At 37.8% G+C, this 19,971-nt stretch overlaps 1 protein-coding gene across 3 annotated transcripts in view; it reads right to left on the bottom strand.

The window, feature by feature from the left end:
* CAPS2 (calcyphosine 2) overlaps nucleotides 1–19,971 on the bottom strand; it is a 108,005-nt gene that overhangs the window by 19,431 nt on the left and 68,603 nt on the right. For all 3 annotated transcript variants that reach the window (XM_075600225.1, XM_075600222.1, XM_075600223.1), the window contains exons 14-16: nucleotides 18,028–18,146; nucleotides 14,132–14,208; nucleotides 9,393–9,547 (exon numbers count right to left, since the gene is read on the bottom strand). In XM_075600225.1, coding sequence (XP_075456340.1) covers nucleotides 9,393–9,547; nucleotides 14,132–14,208; nucleotides 18,028–18,146 — 351 coding nt within the window. The remainder of the gene's footprint in view (nucleotides 1–9,392; nucleotides 9,548–14,131; nucleotides 14,209–18,027; nucleotides 18,147–19,971) is intronic.

Here is a 19,971-nt window from a genome sequence, read left to right as displayed (position 1 = left end):
CTAACCACCCTCACCCACTACCCACAAGGGAGGCCTACCCACATACTGTTGGGGAACACCCCCCCCAACCCCCCCCCCAACACATACAGTACAATAATGTGCAAAATAACTATTATCCAGATAGGGATAATAGATTATTTGCCCATTATTAAAAACATTAACTAGCATATTCAAATAAATTAAGTACTACTGACCTTATCAATAAAAAGTCTCAGTCGCCAGCAACATCCTTGTCTTGCCCACAAAAAACATAGCCAATACATTGCAATTATATTCAGATATCAATTAACCCCTTAAATACCATATCGGATACTAACCGCAAAGGTAATTAAGGGGTTAAGCCACACTGGCCCGATACCCACCCTTCACCCATGAATTTGTACATTGGCTTCATCATGCAAATACATATATATATATATATATATATATATATATATATATATATATATATATATATATATATACATACACATACACATGATGAACCAATATACAAATAAATGTAGAAGGGTTATCAAAACCATACTGTACTCAAAATAACAGTTCTCCATAAATACACACTACAATACAATAAATTACCTTTCATAATCCTAACTGATATTACAATCAAAAAAATCAAATGCCAATGAAAAATCTCAAATCACAATCAACACATTGCATTTACATTGTAGATATGATGCATACAATCTATGCACCATATACATTCTGCAAATGAATGTTAACAATAACATTGCAAGCAAAATACAGATAACTCCAAACAAATATACTATTGTAACCAATCCGGTAAACATAAATCAATTACCATTCATTAATGACATCCCTAAACAATTTACATTCCATCCCTAAACAATTTAAATGACATCCCTAACAATTAAACAATTAACTAATTCAAACCTGCAACTGAGCAATGTAGCCTGTGAAAATATATAAGTACCAAGAAGCATAAAAAATTGACAACCAAGGCTAACCCTGACCTCTAATACAACATACAATAGCAACAATTACATCTATCTAATTTTAAAAGACTTTAAACATACATTAAAGCATAGCAGCATAGTCAAAATAATTAAAAACACATCAAATCAAGCTTTTAAAACACTATCATTTCTTACCCTGTATGTATATATCTCTCTAGACATACATACATACAGTGGCAAGAAATGATATACCACTGATAATTAAATAAACATGTAAAGAAAAGAATTAAAAAAAATTAACAAGTTCAATTAAATACATTTATTTAGTTCACTTACCATTACTTGCCCCCACGACTCCCGTTGAACTGGTTACTCACATGCAAAACCACCATGCACAGGAACCCATAAAATAACAAACCATAAAAAAATAAACATTAAACTAAAAATCCAAATCAATCCACGGGTCGTGTAATTTTAATCCATCTTCATCTGTATTCTTCTTTCTTCTATCTTCTTCCGGGGTCTTCTTCCCGTCTTCGGCCACGCCCTGGCCTTCTTCTTCAGTAGGAGGTCCTTCCTCCTCGGCGGCTGGCTTCAAAATGAGACGACATAGGCTTTTAAAGGCCTATGACGTCACAATTTCGTCATATGGTTCCCACGGCCCTGATTGGGCCGTGAAAACCATGTGTTTTGGCCGATAAAAAAAAAAATTATGACGTCACTCTGATCGGCTATAGTAACATGTGACAGGCTTTCAATGACGTCACATCCTTTCTCCCCCAAACCTCTGTCACATGGTATACTAGAGCCAATCAGAGTAGGGATGGAGTTCCACGCTCTGATTGGCTACCGTACCATGTGTGGACGGCCATGTTTCTTTTAATGACGTAATCTTAAAGGCAATTGAAGCAAAGCCATTCTGATTGGCTGTGCTTTCATTGCCTTTAAGTGATGTCATCATTTTTTTTTTATCGGCCAAAACACATGGTTTTCATGGCCCAATCAGGGCCGTGGGAACCATATGACGAAATTGTGACGTCATAGGCCTTTAAAAGCCTATGTTGTCTCATTTTGAAGCCAGCCGCCGAGGAGGAAGGACCTCCTACTGAAGAAGAAGGCCAGGGCGTGGCCGAAGACGGGAAGAAGACCCCGGAAGAAGATAGAAGAAGAATACAGATGAAGATGGATTAAAATTACAAGACCCGTGGATTGATTTGGATTTTTAGTTTAATGTTTATTTTTTTATGGTTTGTTATTTTATGGGTTCCTGTGCCTGGTGGTTTTGCACGTGAGTAACCAGTTCAACGGGAGTCGGTGGGGGCAAGTAATGGTAAGTGAACTAAATAAATGTATTTAATTGAACTTGTTAATTTTTTTAAATTCTTTTCTTTACATGTTTATTTAATTATCAGTGGTATATCATTTCTTGCCACTGTATGTATGTATGTCTAGAGAGATATATACATACAGGGTAAGAAATGATAGTGTTTTAAAAGCTTGATTTGATGTGTTTTTAATTATTTTGACTATGCTGCTATGCTTTAATGTATGTTTAAAGTCTTTTAAAATTAGATAGATGTAATTGTTGCTATTGTATGTTGTATTAGAGGTCAGGGTTAGCCTTGGTTATCAATTTTTTATGCTTCTTGGTACTTATATATTTTCACAGGCTACATTGCTCAGTTGCAGGTTTGAATTAGTTAATTGTTTAATTGTTAGGGATGTCATTTAAATTGTTTAGGGATGGAATGTAAATTGTTTAGGGATGTCATTAATGAATGGTAATTGATTTATGTTTACCGGATTGGTTACAATAGTATATTTGTTTGGAGTTATCTGTATTTTGCTTGCAATGTTATTGTTAACATTCATTTGCAGAATGTATATGGTGCATAGATTGCATTTACATTGTATATATGATGCATACAATGTGTTGATTGTGATTTGAGGTTTTTCATTGGCATTTGATCTTTTTGATTGTAATATCAGTTAGGATTATGAAAGGTAATTTATTGTATTGTAGTGTGTATTTATGGAGAACTGTTATTTTGAGTACAGTATGGTTTTGATAACCCTTCTACATTTATTTGTATATTGGTTCATCATGTGTGTGTGTATATATATATATATATATATATATATATATATATATATATATATATATATATATATATATATATGTATTTGCATGATGAAGCCAATGTACAAATTTATGGGTGAAGGGTGGGTATCGGGTCAGTGTGGCTTAACCCCTCAATTACCTTTGCTGTTAGTATCCGATATGGCATTTAAGGGGTTAATTGATATCTGAATATAATTGCAATGTATTGGCTATGTTTTTTGTGGGCAAGACAAGGATGTTGCTGGCGACTGAGACTTCATATTGATAAGGTCAGTAGTACTTAATTTATTTGAATATGCTAGTTAATGTTTTTAATAATGGGCAAATAATCTATTATCCCTATCTGGATAATAGTTATTTTGCACATTATTGTACTGTAGGTGTTGGGGGGGGGGGGGGTGTTCCCCAACGGTATGTGGGTAGGCTTCCCTTGTGGGTAGTGGGTGAGGGTGGTTAGGCCTCACGGGGTGGGGGGTTACTGTGGGAGGGTATGTAGGCGTCCCGAGTGGTGGGTGAGGGTGGGTTAACCCCTTAATGACTGTAGCGGTTAATAACCGCTATGGTGATTAAGGGGTTAGGGGACATTACTTTGGATGTTTTCATTGTTGTGTCTGTTTTGCAGCAGCGGAGGGGGCATGGGCAGGATGAAGATGAGGATGGCCTTCATCGTGGCAACCGGTAATGGGTAAGTGCTATATGTATTTAATGTATTTATTCTTGTATATGTATTTTAAATACACTGTGGGTGTATGTTGTTTATTGCAATGTTTATTGGGGGCAATTGTCCCCAATAAACATGCTATTCTGCCTTAACCCTTCATTGCCTTAGCGGCTATACGCTATGGTAATGAAGCAGCATTTCTGTATTTTAATAATATTGTGCGGGAGCAGGGGGCCCCCTGAGCTGAACCGAATTTATTTGTGGCTCAGAGACCCCCTGCTCACTGTACACTATTATTAAAAATACATTAATGTTGCTTCGTTACCGTAGCACATAGCCGCTAAGGTAAGGAATGATTGTGTATTGATATGTGTGTTTTATTTATACTGTAGATGTGCAGAGGGTCTCCGGAGCTGAACCGCTTTGGTTTTAGGTCCGGGGACCCCCTGCTTCCCGAGATACAGGCCCCTTTAGGGGGTGCCGGTATCCCTCTGCTTTGTTTACATTCCGCGGTCACGTGATCGGGACATTTAAATGCAGAGGGATACCGGCACCTCATAAAGGGGTCTGTATCTCGGGAAGCAGGGGGTCCCCGGACCTGAAACCAATGCGGTTCAGCTCCGGAGTCCCCCTGCACATGTACACTATGAATAAAAATGTATTTTAAATAATTTTTAATGTGCTGATGTTTACGCCGAGAGAGCAGCGGATCTCTCTCTGCTGCAAACACAACTCGCCAGGGGACGGCTTCTCGGCAGTTTCTCGCCAGGCAGCCGTCTCGCCACCGGTTACGAGCCATTTTATCAAATGGTGGTGGTGCATTCATTCGCCAGGGATTCGGCCCTCTCTGCATACAGCAAACACAGCAAAAACCTGGCGAATTGAAACCCTGGCGAATGCAATTTTTCGCCCCTTTCTGCATAGGCCCCTAAGTCTGGCTACAAAGTCCTTCTCCTCCGTTCTGGTCTACTCCAGAGAGCTGTGAAATAGATCTGCTATTTCTGGGAAAGGCACAAGAGCCATGTGCGTGCCGATCCCTGTCCTTGTCCCATTACAACACTAAAGCATTAAAAACTTAAGACTCCTTGTGCCAGGCAGATAAGCTGTGATACCCATTATCGGAGTTTAGTGAATGCTGGCCTTTAGAGTCTCTGTACTATAGAAAATATTAAAAGGCAAACACAGGTTTTAAGTAGAGCAATACAGCTTTAAGAGCTGTGAGCATTCACCCTAGGGGTATCATTAATATCCTCAATTCAGCCAGTAGATCTATATGCAAAGAGTTATAGTGGACGATAAAACCTCTGAATTCAGGACTGAAGAATTAAATCAGTAAATTAAATCAGTAAATTTGAGCTGAGGGCATAACATAACCTTAAATATATGAAAGAGGTCAGAAAAATCGAATGTGACGGCCTCTTCCATCCGATGGATAAAATTCTACAAAAAGACCAAATAACTTATGCTACCACATTTAATCAAACAGTATATATTTTTTAAACACGTCACATACTGGACAGCTTTATAGATTGGACAAACTAATGTCCATAAATTGGATCAAAGACCATTAGACTCCTTTTAAAAGAATCAGAATTTGGTTTCTTAGATTAATAAGAAGTTATTTAAATACTGTAGATCTTACAGCAGATATTATAGCGCAATCAAACATCCAATGTTATTGGTCTAGACTAAGTTATTATTGTAGAAATCACACATCGTGAAACAGCTATTGGTGACATCCAAACAAGTGGCAAATGTTAAGCTAAATTACATGTTATTGGCACATTTACAATTGTCTTATGTTATAGTGCCACTTAATAAATATGGCCTTTTTATATTTTGAAATGTCCTAAAGCTAGAAAACGATATATAAAAGAAAGATAGCACATGGTTGAACAAGCACTCAATGTGTGTGCACTCAGAAATTGTAATGATAATCCAGACAGAACTGCAAAAACATAAAGGAAGCTCTGGTAATCATCACTTTCAGAAAATGATGTGCTATCCATTGTTAATAGCCATCTAAGTAATTTGGTGTTAATTGACAAGACATAAAAGGGCTATTTTCTCATCCCAGAATCTACATATAAATACTGAAGTTTTTTTTATTGTGTTCTTTGTTTGTAAAGCACAGTGAAATTGTAATGCTATTCTTTACCAATACATAAATGTGAAGAACAAGAAGTAAGTGAAAAGCATGAGTTTCAGATGACATATGTAAAATGTTAAAGGGTGATTAAATCTCTGTACAGAACCATGTGCATTCACACGTTGTTTATATATTTATTTGTTTGACCCACTTTGTAGGCTGCCTCATTAATAAATATAACTCAATGCTTCTCAACTGTGATGGTAGGTCGTAGAACAGGTTACATTTCTTGCAAGAAGTGATTTTAACTCCTCCTTAAAAGAAAAGTAGACAAAAGTGACATTTCACTTTATATACAACCACTACGATTTGATCTGAGTAGTTCTGTCAATATCCAAATATGACGCATATACTGCACAGGCCATTAAAAATTGGCTTGAGATAGTTCTATAGTCACAGTCTATTTCAATCTTTTAGTGTTTTTACTTATTTTTGTAAGCTTCATTCTTTGTGTATTTAAAGTATACAGGAATAATTCATAGAATATCTATATAACCTAGTAATTTAGGCTCCCGTATGAATGTATTGAGGAAGTCCACTTATCGTTGCACATCAGTGATTGATTTTAGGAGTAGAAGCATTTGAGAATAATAGTCACCTGGTATAATACTATAGTCAGTGGGATGAAACAAAGTAATGCAAGAAGCTTGACAGATAAAATGGGGAGCTTGAATTATTAGTTACAAGGGAGCAACATGATATCTTAGGCATTACTGAAACATGGTAGGATGAAACTAATGATTAGGCGGTTCAATTAGAGGGTTTTTCCCATTTTCTGAGGGATCGAGCAAACAGAAGAGGTTGTAGACTAGGTTTATTTGTTAAACTGTTAAACTGGATTTAAAACCTATTATAAGGAAAGAGGTTTATGAACGGAATGATGAAAATGTAGAGACCTTGTAGATAGAAATTAGCAGTGGAGTTAAAGAACAAAGAAAATGTTTGTAGGGATACAGAATGCTATAAACCACCAAATATTTCTGAGATTGAGGAAGCCAGCCCCCTCCCCCCACCCTTTCAACCCTGTCCAATAACCCTGAGCATACCACTTCCAAACTCCAAAAAGGGCCACTATAAATATCTATAGCCTGCTGCCCAAACTGGATGAAATAAGGGGATGGTCCCTTTTGCATAAGCCTAAATCCATCATTCTCACCAAAACATGGCTAACTCCTAAAACCCTTGGTAACTACTGTATTACCATCCAGGGATACTCCATTTTTAGGACAGGTACTGTAGGTCAAAGAGAAGAGAGGTATTACTTCATATTGAAGACTACTTACAATTTACGCTGCTAAATTGCCCCCAAGCCCACTCGTTATTTAAATTCTAGTTGGAAAAATGTGTCTCCCCTTTATTTAAGCCCATTCTTATTGCTGGCATCTACCGCACCACTGATGGCCAATGGTACAGAATCAACTTGATACCTTACCATGATCCTGCACTTGATTATTTCCAAACAGAGTTCTTAAAACTCTGATACCCAAGCTCCGCTATGCACAATAAGAGTACGGGAGGCCCACCTTTCGTGGGTTATAACCAACCTTATGGAAAAGATACAAAGTAATTGGAACCACCAAGGATCTTAATACCTACAGATGGCTGCGGAATACACGCACAAGGCAAACCAGACTAGCAAAAACCCAATATTACTCTGACAAGCTTCACCAAAATACATAAAATCCAGTAAACTTCTAGGTCATCAACAATATATTCCAGCCTTCTTGCCATCAACAGCCATCTAATTTAAAAACAGGACGATACTACTAAATTGTGTGACATAGTAGAATCAAAGCAGGATGTAATTTCTCTCCAGAAGGACTTGGATAGACTGGAAACTTGGGCAGGAAAATGGCAGATGAGGTTTAATACAGATACATTCAAGGTTATGCATTTGGGAAACAAGAATAAACAGGCAATTTACAAATTAAATGGGTATAAATTAGGAGATTCCTTGATGGAAAAGGATTTAGGAGTTCTTGTAGACAGCAGGCTTAGCAATAGTGCCCAAAGTCATGTAGTAGCTGCAAAGGCAAACAAGATCTTATCTTGCATTAAACGCACAATGGATGGAATGGAAGTACTGTAAACATAATTATGCCCCTAATATAAACCATCTAGGATTATAGTCGGTGCGACGGCACTCACGTGCGACAAGCACAAATAACATAATCCCTATGAGGGCGCCACTAGTGTGCGCGCGCACACACACACACACACACACACACAAACACACACACACGACGGAGCGCGATGGCATTTTGAAAATAGAAAAAATGTTGTCTTTTCACGCGCGGCCCCTTGACATCAGCGTCACGTGAGCGGTTCGACCAATGAGGACGAACCATCTTTGTGACGCGTCCGCCACGCCTCCCCAATAACCTGCACCTCAGTTCACACATCGCTCGGGCAACATGCTTGCGCGAGGCTATGCGGTCCGTCGCGCGAGACCAAGTAAGTACTATAATCCAGGCCTTCGTAAAACCACACCTGGAATATGGAGTACAATTTTGGGCACGAGTCCTTAGAAAATACATTATGGAACTAGAGAAAGTGCAGAAAAGAGCCACCAAATTGATAAAGGGGATGGATAATCTGATTTATGAGGAGAGGCTACCTAAATTAGATTTGTTTACATTGGAAAAGAGGCGTCTAAGAGGGAATATGATAACTATATACAAATATATTCCGGGACAGTACAAGGGGCTTTCAAAAGAACTATTCATCCCAAGGGCAGTACAAAGGACCCGGGGTCACCCCTTAAAGGTTGGAGGAAAGGAGATTTCACCAGCAACAAAGGAAAGGGTTCTTTACAGTAAGGGCAGTTAAAAATTGAAATTCATTACCCATGGAGACTGTGATGGCAGATACAATAGATATCTTTAAAAAAAAAAAAGGTTTTACATCTTTTTAGAAAGGAAAGGAATACAGGGATATACCAATTAGTTAACATGGGAAGGATGTTGATCCAGGGAGTAATCAGATTGCCAATATTTGGAGTAAGGAAGAAATTAATTTTTCACCTTATGAGTTCATTAGATGATATTTCACTGGGGTTTTTTGTTGTTCTTCCTCTGGATCAATATACTGCAAGTATAGATAAAGGATGAAGTACCTGTCGTCTAAATTTAGCATAGGTTGATTTTGATGGACGTATATCTTTTTTCAACCTCATCTACTATGTAACTAGGTTTTTGTCACTATTTAAATACATGCATTATACTGTAGTTATTATACTATGGATGAGTTTTTGGTGTTCTCTTCTATCCTTTAGTTATCCAAGCACTCCAAGCTGTCTGGGAAATCCATGTGCAGGAAGCACCCGTTTCTAACCCTCAAGAACTAAGGAATACTAAAGACAAATCAGTGGATGGTATTTACTAACACCTTATTAATATGGCCAGAGGACTAACATATTGAACGAACATTTATCATACTGTATATGTAAACATTTTGAATCCTATTGTTAGCAAAGGGGAGCCTGTACAGTATACATATTTTAATCATATTGCATTGAAAGATAACATTGTAGACATACTGTACCTTTTCAGAAATATCCAAGTGAAATGTTTTGAGAACCTGCTTGAATTCTGTTTTTGGGAAAAATCCATTTCCTTTTTTGTCAAGCTGCCGGAAATATTTTCCTAAACCCGTTAAGGTTCGAACACCCCTATTTTTCAGTTTCTCTTTCATCACATCTAAAAATTAGAAATAGAAAACAAAATGCACAGTTGTCTAAATACATTTCTGCAAGCAGGGGATATCACAATTATCAATGTACCCTCCATTTTGAGGGGAGGAAACCCTGCAACAAGAAATTGACAAAAGCAATCTCACAGTAATTGCAGAGTTCTGGCTGGTGGCAACTGGGCTGTGTTAATCCTGCTCAAAAGCAGCACAACCCATCTCTGTAGTGTAGTACTCAAGATGTTTATTATTACGGCTGTAATTGCATTTATGAAGCAGTCAATCTTCTCTGCTTTAGGCTATAAACCATTACAGCGCTATCATGCATATGGATTAGGGGATATCTAGTTCAATATTTGTTTTGTAGTGCTCAACATAACTTGATATCAAAGCAGGAAAATAATTAATGAAGTTACATAGTTACACAGTGGTACTTTCAAGATCTTCAGGCTCATATGTACATTTTGAAGAATTCTTGGAGGCGTTTATGAGGTAGGAGATCACACTAGTGTACAAATGATTAAATATTGCCAAAGAAGTTGCAGGAGACAATTATTATTGGACTATGCTTTTGGACCATTTCTAAAAAATAAAAATTTTTACTTTTAAATTGTATTTTGCACGAAGGAAGATTAAATCATCAACATTAAATGTATTTAGCTCAGAAAAAAAAGTCTTATCCTACCACCCGCATGCTCCATTCTATGCATATGCATTTAAACTAGCATAGACATTCTGTATCGAAATAAGTAAATGTAGGAATATGTCAGCAGTGAGGGTTTTCATGTTGACACTGTACAATTAACCCTTTTATTAGTGGACGAGGTCTTTGTGTGCCATGGTTTGGAAAACTCACAGGCAATTAATGAATTATCAGTCATGGGTAATTGCCTTATAAAATTTGAAATGAGAAGGGTATGCTCAAAGTTGGAGGTTGGATTAAGTATTTAAATGCACTTCCAGGTGTTTTTCTAGTAGCAGTGTAACCTTGAATTCAGGTTTTTCGATCATTTTTCTTCACAGAAGCAATTTAGATTCTACTGAACAGCACCTCTGTGATTAGCTCCCTGAACTGGGTCCTTGACAAAATGCTAACCTACAGGGCAATTTCACTGCTTCAACATATGACTAGAATTTCGTAAAGGAAATTAATATTTAAATATTTAAATTCTTAACCCCAACATATTTCAGAGGTGCAAGAGAATGAAAGAACGCCACCGTGTAACACATTCAATATCATATTTAATGGCTTTTTCATCATTGAATACATCTAAAAAGGCTTTTGCAAGTTTACCAAAAGTCTTATCTGCACAAAGAATAAAACTAAATCAAGAAATATACAGGAAGGCTCAAAAAATACCAGTTTACCTGTCAAGAAAAGTCACTCATCTAATATATATGGGGCCTAGAGCAGGAAAGACCGAATGCGTAGAACTGCGCTGGTGGTTGAGCTGTTAACCCCCTTCAATCACCTTTTACTTCTGCACATGGAGTCTCTTTACCCCTACTTTTTCATTGGTCACAGATGAGATTTTTTGATCCATACTTATATCTTATTCAGGAAATTAAGTTACAAAGTTGTAGTGAGCATGACTATGTTATAGAAGCATTTTACATTTCAAAATAAATCACATTTTATCAGAGCGCAAAATACTATGGGAAATTTCACTTGGGAATAAAAAATAAGGTTGAAATAAGTAATGTAAAGTCAACTAGTAAAACAAATTTCATTAAAAAGAAGTGTGTTGAGACGCATGCACGACGGCCAGGTGAATGTAGGCTGTTCAATGCAGTTTTAGCGGGGGGCCCCTTTCCAGAACAGATGCTCCAAGCGTTCATCTCAGTAATATATAAAGCAGGGAAAGATCCACAAGACTGTAAAAGCTATAGACCAATTTCTGTAACAAATACAGACAACAAAATCTATGGTAAATTATTGGCCAACAGATAAGTCAAATCCTGCCTAGACTGATACATCCAGATCAAGTCGGATTTATTAAGGATCGACAAGCAGCTGATAACACACGACGAATCATTGATCTGATAGAAATAGCCAATACAAAAAAGATAAAGGTTATGATGTTAAGTCTAGATGCAGAAAAAGCTTTCGACAAGATTGACTAGCCATATTTAAAAGCTACGCTTGGAGCTTTCAGAGACAGGGTAGGGAATGAAATCCTATTATTGTATTCGGGACCTGCTGCTAGAGTTATCCATCAGGGATTCCCATCAGACCCCTTCAAAATCAAAAGTGGCAATAGACAGGGCTGTCCCCTTTCACCCCTCTTGTTCGCCCTATGTATGGAACCATTAGTGGCCCAGATACATAACAATCCAGATATCTCGGGAATTGCAGTTAATTCACAAATTCACACGGTAGCATTATATGCAGATGATGTGTTTTTAACAATCTCAAAACCTCTTACCTATCTGCCAAAGCTGTTTGACTTGCTGGGAAAATGCAATAAAATATCTGGCTTTAAGATTAATCAAGCTAAATCTGAAGCACTAAATATAAATCTCCCAAAGGATACTGAAAAACTATTAGAGATCAATTTCAATTGGCAACGTAAATGTATCATTTTTAGGGGTCCATATCACTAAGGAATTTTAAAATATCTATGAAGCAAATTACCCCAAACTCATTAAAACACTAAAAGAAGATATACGAAAATGGTCGGCCCACAAGATTTCCTGGCTAGGGAAGATATATAGCGTTAAAATGAACCTCCTCCCACGTATCTTATACCTATTTCAGATGTTACCCGTGCCACTGAGACTGAAGGATATACTCTCGCTTCAGTCTGTAATCTCCAAACTTATATGGGGAGGGAAAAAAACGAGTGAAGAAAACGATTTTAAAAATAACACCCCTGACTAGGGGACCAGCGGTACCTTGCATGTTATCCTATCATAAGGCAGCTCAATTATGCAAAATTTCCCAGTGGTAGATAAACCCAGTATTGAAAAGATGGTTGGCTTTGGAAAATGAGAGTTGCTCCCCATTGGACTTAAACAATGTAATCTGGCTTCCTAAAACAGCAAGTAAGTCAGCTAACACACATTTTTCCTCAATGACAAATTCATTATCAATTTGGGAGGCCTCTAAATTCAAATGCACTCTGACCACCAGAAATTTATTGATGTCCCCTCTGTGGGGCAATATAGACTTTGCTCCGGGGTTGCCTAGCAGCGACTTCATAATATGGAAACAAAAAGGCTTTTATAGTCTTAGAGATCTGGAAGGAAACAAAGCAATCAAATCATTTGATCAAATTTGATGAGACAAAGACATCCCCCATACCAAATGTTTTAGATACCTCCAGATTAGAGCACTCTACAACGAACATACCCCCCGCCCCCCATTGACTACATTTGAAAAGCTCTGTCTCATGGAAACATACATCTGCGATATAAGTTCACAGATGTCGAAGGAAGTGATCGGTTCTGGGTCCGCGGGCAACAAAAATTAAACTATATGGCGCAGTGGGAGGCGGACCTGGGGGAGGTATTGGAGGACGAGGAGTGGATGGCAAAAGTTACGTCAGTACCCAAGAGTTCGATATGCATGACATTGAAGAACGCATATAAAGTTTTAATGAGGTGGTATCTAACCCCACTGAAATTATCTAGGTTAATACCAGGATACTCCACACTGTGCCCTAGACAGTGTGGAGAATCGGCTGTCCTGTTACATACTGTATGCTGTGGTCCTGCCCTCGGATCAGTCCTATCTGGGAGATTAGAAATTGGCTCCAGAGGATTTTTGACCTCACAATTCCACCAGACCCGTGGTTGTTCCTCCTGAACAGACCAACACAGGGCTTATCCAAAGCTGGTAACAAATTGATCGCTGATTTTGCAGCAGCAACGAGGTGGAAGATCACAGCATTACGGAAACAACCCCAAATTCCATCAATTCCCAAGATTAGGAACAGCATTTGGTTTGTGTGCCAGATGGAAAAATTAACACGTTTGGATAATTACATTGGCATCAACTTTCTAAAGGTCTGGGCGCCTTGGTTAGACTCGACAGACGTCCCAGGGGTTGAGATAAACACAATCTGGCAGTGATAGTCACAAGTGTGTTCTCGTTCGATTAGTGGGTTCGATAGAGGGCTAGATGACCTGTGAAGAAGCCCAGAGGTGAATCGGGCTTGGACTCACAGAGGTACGGTTGATCCATACCCCAGAATTGGGTAGACTTGGAGCAATTTGGCTCTAGACATGATGGTGGAGGAGAGGACCCACCCCCGCCTTACCTTCATTCCCCCCGTCCCCTTACATTTCTTTTCTCAATTGGTTCGTTACATATCTTTGGAACGGATGTTAACTTTGAAACTTTCTAAATGTCAAAAAGACATAATGAATGTACGTCTTGTCATTGTTTGACTTTAAAAAAACAAAAAAAAAACAATACATTTGAAGTTAAAAAAATGTGTGATATTGCACTTTAAGGGATAACATTAAGAAGCACATGTGTAATGATTCCACGTACATGTACGGACACTCATTTACAAATAAGAAGTATTTTAGAGAAGTTGATTCACAGACAAAAAATAATTGAATAAAATATTTGTGGCAAATGCACCGACCTTGTACTGCCAAAAAGACACTGCTGTCATCATTCCCATGAATATCAAGACCAATTTTGTTTCCTCCAAAAATGACTCTGAAATGATGGGTATAAACAGAAGAAAAATAATTTTGTGTGTATTTTTCCACTGTGCAGATAATTCTGTAGTGATTGGCTCTCTGGGGCAAGCACTTCCCACTCATACAAAACAAAGAAAATAACCCCTCCAAAAAGCGCTAACCTACACTAAAACAAATTAATATGTGCTAACGATAATGTGCTAAACAATATGTGTCATGGTGAACATCAAGTGAGAACAAAATCTATAACATAAGCAGCTTGGTGACAATATGACAGGCTATTCCAAACCTGGTAACAAAAGTGCACAAACAAATATATAGTCCCCAGCGCTATAAGTCCAAGATACCGTGACCTTAAAGGAAGTCTCTGATCTTTCAAGATGGTAGTTGGGCTTGATAAAGATGTTTCAGATGGGACAGTGTCTTTGATGTAGATGATTACACCTTCTGAAATATAGATGACAGACACACCTGATTGCGCAGCGTATTTCTACAGTCAGATCCCTATCTAAGATAATACAGAATCTTACTCACATGAGTTATGTCTGTATGTTCATTGGAGAGAATCTGTGGTGGCTCCCCTTCTCCTCTGTTCCTCTCACGAACCCCCGTGTGGAGACAGCTTACTGGGATCAATCACAGTCCTCAATGACGTCAGGGATGGTTCCGTTGCGACACCCCCACCGACGTGAGATAAGATGGGCACAATATGGTGTAGTATGCAATTACTTTATTGGGCTAAAACAATTAAACAATGCTTAAAATACACTCACATGGTGCAATGTGGATGATACTCCGCGCTAATGCCGTCCGCAGCTTGCAAATCCTTCCAACACAGCGGGGAGGTATACTGCACACGGACACGCTGTCGACTCGGCGTGTGACGTCAGTGATGCAGGAAACCCTCCTCGTGTCAGGACTACAGGTGCTGCGATGGCTCAATTCACTAGGCTCCTCCTCCCTACGCGTTTCGTGACACGTGGTCACTTCGTCAGGGGATGGTGGAGCCTAGTCGCTGCTACCTTATATGCAAACCCAAATGGAGAGAGACTCCTACTGGGGGTGGAGTTTAAGCTTATCAATATACCATGGAATGTCTGCTTGGTAGTGACCGCGCGACTGGGGTTTTGTCCATGGCAACTCTAAACACAAAATCCCTACTGCATAGATAGTTGAAATGATAAGAGTATCACAAATATTAAGAAATAAACAATTAAAAAATACAAATTACTTGTCATATGTCTAATATTGACACAATTCAAATAATAACATATTGTAATAATAAGACATCCACTAGAATTAATAAAATAATTAAAACACTGAAATCGATGTGGTTCATTTGACATATAAAAATTCCCACTACATTGAATAAAATGATTTAGAAATCCTTCAGAAAGGCTGCAAGATCGAACTCGATATTAAGTCCTAGGGGGGACAGGGTTTTGAGTGTGTAGATCCAATAACTCTCTCTTTTAGAAACTGTATTGAGCCTGTCCCCCCCACGCCAATTACTTTTTGGATTGTCGATCCCTACACATACTAGACCTTCTGGATTCTGATTGTGGTAATTGCATACTACACCATATTGTGCCCATCTTATCTCACGTCGGTGGGGGTGTCGCAACGGAACCATCCCTGACGTCATTGAGGACTGTGATTGATCCCAGTAAGCTGTCTCCACACGGGGGTTCGTGAGAGGAACAGAGGAGAAGGGGAGCCACCACAGATTCTCTCCAATGAACATACAGACATAACTCATGTGAGTAAGATTCTGTATTATCTTAGATAGGGATCTGACTGTAGAAATACGCTGCGCAATCAGGTGTGTCTGTCATCTATATTTCAGAAGGTGTAATCATCTACATCAAAGACACTGTCCCATCTGAAACATCTTTATCAAGCCCAACTACCATCTTGAAAGATCAGAGACTTCCTTTAAGGTCACGGTATCTCCCACTCATACAAGTTTTATTTCCTTACCAGATACCCTTGAAAGCACAATGTGGATTAATTTACATAATTATGTAATTCATCATGTAAAGCATCGGTACAAAGTCAGGCTTTGTAGGACTATATAAAAGTATTGCTAATATTGATTAATGTACAAACTGTAGCACTCGGGTATTGGGCTGTCAGCTCTTCGGTTCTAATTTATTAGGAAAGTCTGTTTATACCAATGTCTGGCCATCAGGGCCACCACATTCTAGTAATTGGAAGATTTAATTAGATCTATTATGCAGGTACCCAGACACCCCTAAGCAAGCCACCAAAATGATGTAGTATGAGTTTTGGGTTTTTTTTAAACTGGAAATTGGCCGGGAGAATGGGCATACGGGAAAAATAGTAAAATGCATGACAAACATGGACATGCCTCAAACTCATTTTTTTAATTTCCCAGTGACCGCTCCATCAACACGGATTCATAATTCTTTGAGATCCTGAGAGATAGGTAGACCAAACTGTAATTGGCTAGTGTAAATCAACTATTCTCAAAGTACATCCTCCAGCTATAAGTAACTAATACTTCTTCATGATATTCAGTCTTATTTATTGAGTTGATTTGTCAGTGCATCTTTTTTTAATTGGGAGGTGAAAGGTTGGTCTGTGCCGAGAGGGCTACCCTTGAGAATTAAAACAGGAGCACACCAGATTGCACTCTACTACCGAGCAGTACTCTAAACTATAATGGAAGTTACTTCCTTGCAGTTCTAATTTTTTCGTTTTAAAAGCCGTCTTCCTATTTAAAACTGGTGTCCCTTGAATGACCTTATAAATACTGAAAATAATGGATCAAATTTACAAACAAGTGCTACTCTATAAGACACCTTATGTGCTGCAAGATACCTTACAGCCCAAGGTGTCTTCCAGTGCCGGAAGGTGCCTTGTTGAAGAAGATTGCTTTGTAAATATGGGCATTTATTAAGTGAATAAGTCAATAAAGGACCATATTTACTAAACTGTGCTGCAAGTTACGGAGTACCACAGCTTAGTATATCTGGCCTTTGTTCTTGATGTACTGCCAAAACTATTAAAATGCTTCTGATTTTTTTTTAATGAAAAGTTATTGTAAAGGGAAATACAGTATTACTATTAGAGTGAAATTGATATGCTTGTGTATTACAGTGCAATTGATAGATCACTTGAGCATGTTTTGTTATTCATAAACTATAAGCTTGCAATCTACTGTAGATATGAGAGATGTGCACTGACTTTAAGAATAGTCAAACAAAGGCAAAAAAAAAAACACATTCGCTTTCGAATGTAAATTGATGTGATGTTAGATACCTCTGAATTATTATATCAATATATCCAAATAATGACATCATATGGGAAGACTTTTTGTTGTAATATATTCAGCCATGTATTCAAAATCCATAGGAATTACACTTGAAGAAGAAACCTACTGCATGAGGTTTTAAAAGCTCTTACACTATCATTTAATCTATGAAGAAATCTAATGTTTGTCTGCTGAAAGGTATCACAACCTACATTGAATCTTACTGTATTTCCACACCAAATCCAAAGATGGTTCCCCATTATGGACTAGTTTAGTGTTAAGAACAAGGTCGTTAAAATGAGTAAACCTGGTTCAGATTCCAGTGTCAGCTCTACTTGTGAACTTGGATAAATCACTTATCTCCCTATGCCTCAGCCACCATCATTAGATTGTAAGCTCTTCTAAACAGACTTGTGTTTGCAAAATGAAAAAAAAAAAAAGCACAGTGTACATTGTCAAAGCTATATAAGAATATAAAAGAACTATTTCTTTTACGACAAAACCTTCATTAACGTCTAAAATCCACAGAGATTATTAACCTGAGTGTAGGAAGCTTACCTTAAGGAATTCATAGCCTCCTCATCAACAGCTGTAATTCGAATTTTAAGCAATGTATTTTGCTTTACGCTCTCTGAAAGTGTTTGATGCTCCATTGCCAAGAAAGTCAGGTTTGCTCCCTGTGTATAGCAGATTTACAAATATTTACCACATTAACACTATTTAAGTTTGTCTGTGCTAATGTTAGTGAAAATGTAGCTTCTGTATATGCAGCATGACTGTCTGCTAATAAAGGTTCTTCCAAAAACAAGTGATTGAGTGAGATACAAAAATCCCCAAACCAAAAAGTTTACCTCCTTGTGATATACTGGAATCTTTTTGGAAAAATAATAGCCGCCGTAAACCATAAACTTTTCCAATAGTTGTTGAAGGACAAAGGATAAATCTTGTAACTGATTATAATTTCAAACTTTTCCTACAGGGCGTCTGCTAAAATACTAATTTATGATGAGAGGAGGGATTATTTTGCAGAATTTTACATATTGGTCAACATTTAACATTTTTGTGAAAATGGCATACGTTGCACACAACAAAATCGCCAAAGTTTAAAAGTAAATGTGCAATGCAAATTCCATCACAGAAGAAAAGGCATCAAGTCACGTGGCCATTTTATATACTATCCTTTTCACATAATTCTGGCAAATTGCTAAATTTCTCAGTAATTTGGGAAAACATCTAACACCTAAGCAATGTTTGTGCATTTCTGAGCAATGTGAACTATTGCAAAAATGTGTTGATAATGTCAAATTTAGGAGAAGACTGAACACGTGCGAAGAAAATTTGAAAACAAATCGCACAACTCTATTTATGATATGAAATTGTGATAACATTGCCCCACAAACTCATACCGTCCCTATTTCCAACACATAAAGACTGAAGGATTGGGGGGGGCATGATGAGGTCCATGTGCCTTTAACAGCAAGGGATTGTGACATGAGAAGAATGACTTTATGATGCCAAGGAAGACAATTCATGCACAGATTTGTCAAGGCACCTAAATAGAAAAAAGTCATGCTTGTCCATGGAACAATATTTCGGAACCACTTGCATAAGATACTGAACAACTGACTAACACTACAATTAACTTGGTTACAAAACTATTCATCAGTGGAGTAAACAAAAAAAAAAAGACATTTATTAAAATTGGGTTAAGAAATATCACACAATGATGACCATTTGCATCAAGGGCATACAGGAAATAGAAAACAAAGATCAACACATTGGTAATTCTTCATTTGATGGATTATTTTCAACACATTGGTAATTCTTCATTTGGTGGATTATTTTCAACACATTGGTAATTCTTCATTTGGTGGATTATTTTCATCTCATTAGAATGCTGCTAATAATCGAATGAAAATGCTTGAAGAATAACCTTCATGCACGGTCAACAGCTAATAGAATTTCAGCATAGGAATCCATCAATCTTCCTCCATTGCTTCTTAATCCGAGCTCCCAAATTGTTTTCATCTTAACAAACTTACTCCTATTTTTTTACAGTAATAATATCTGACAGTATAATTGAGTAATTGTTCTAGGGTTATAAACAAGAGAGTAGCGGGGATGCAATTTGTATATAGCTTTTCAGCTGAAAAGGAGTAAAAATGATATTATATATTTTATTACAGAACAAATATATATCTATATCTCTAATAAAGAATATCACTTGTGTGTCTTAGACAGGTCTGCAACCCTGCCTTTCACCATTATCACCTAGCATACAGTGCTTCAACCGCAGCAAGGGATTCCGGGAAATGATATGCAAATGAGCACACAATGTGTCAGATTTTTGCCTGAAATCCATTTTTACATGGAACCCTTATAACCAAATGCTCCGCTGTTCACACAGCTTTTAAGCACAGCATGGGATTAGATGCAAAGCCAGTAAAACCACTCATAGATAGCTGTTTGACCTTTATGGGTCTCATCAGTGTGAGGTTGGTT

Source organism: Ascaphus truei, chromosome 5 (assembly GCF_040206685.1).
Source record: "Ascaphus truei isolate aAscTru1 chromosome 5, aAscTru1.hap1, whole genome shotgun sequence".
Taxonomy (NCBI): Eukaryota; Metazoa; Chordata; class Amphibia; order Anura; family Ascaphidae; genus Ascaphus; species Ascaphus truei.
This window is presented reverse-complemented; position numbering and strand designations above follow the sequence as displayed.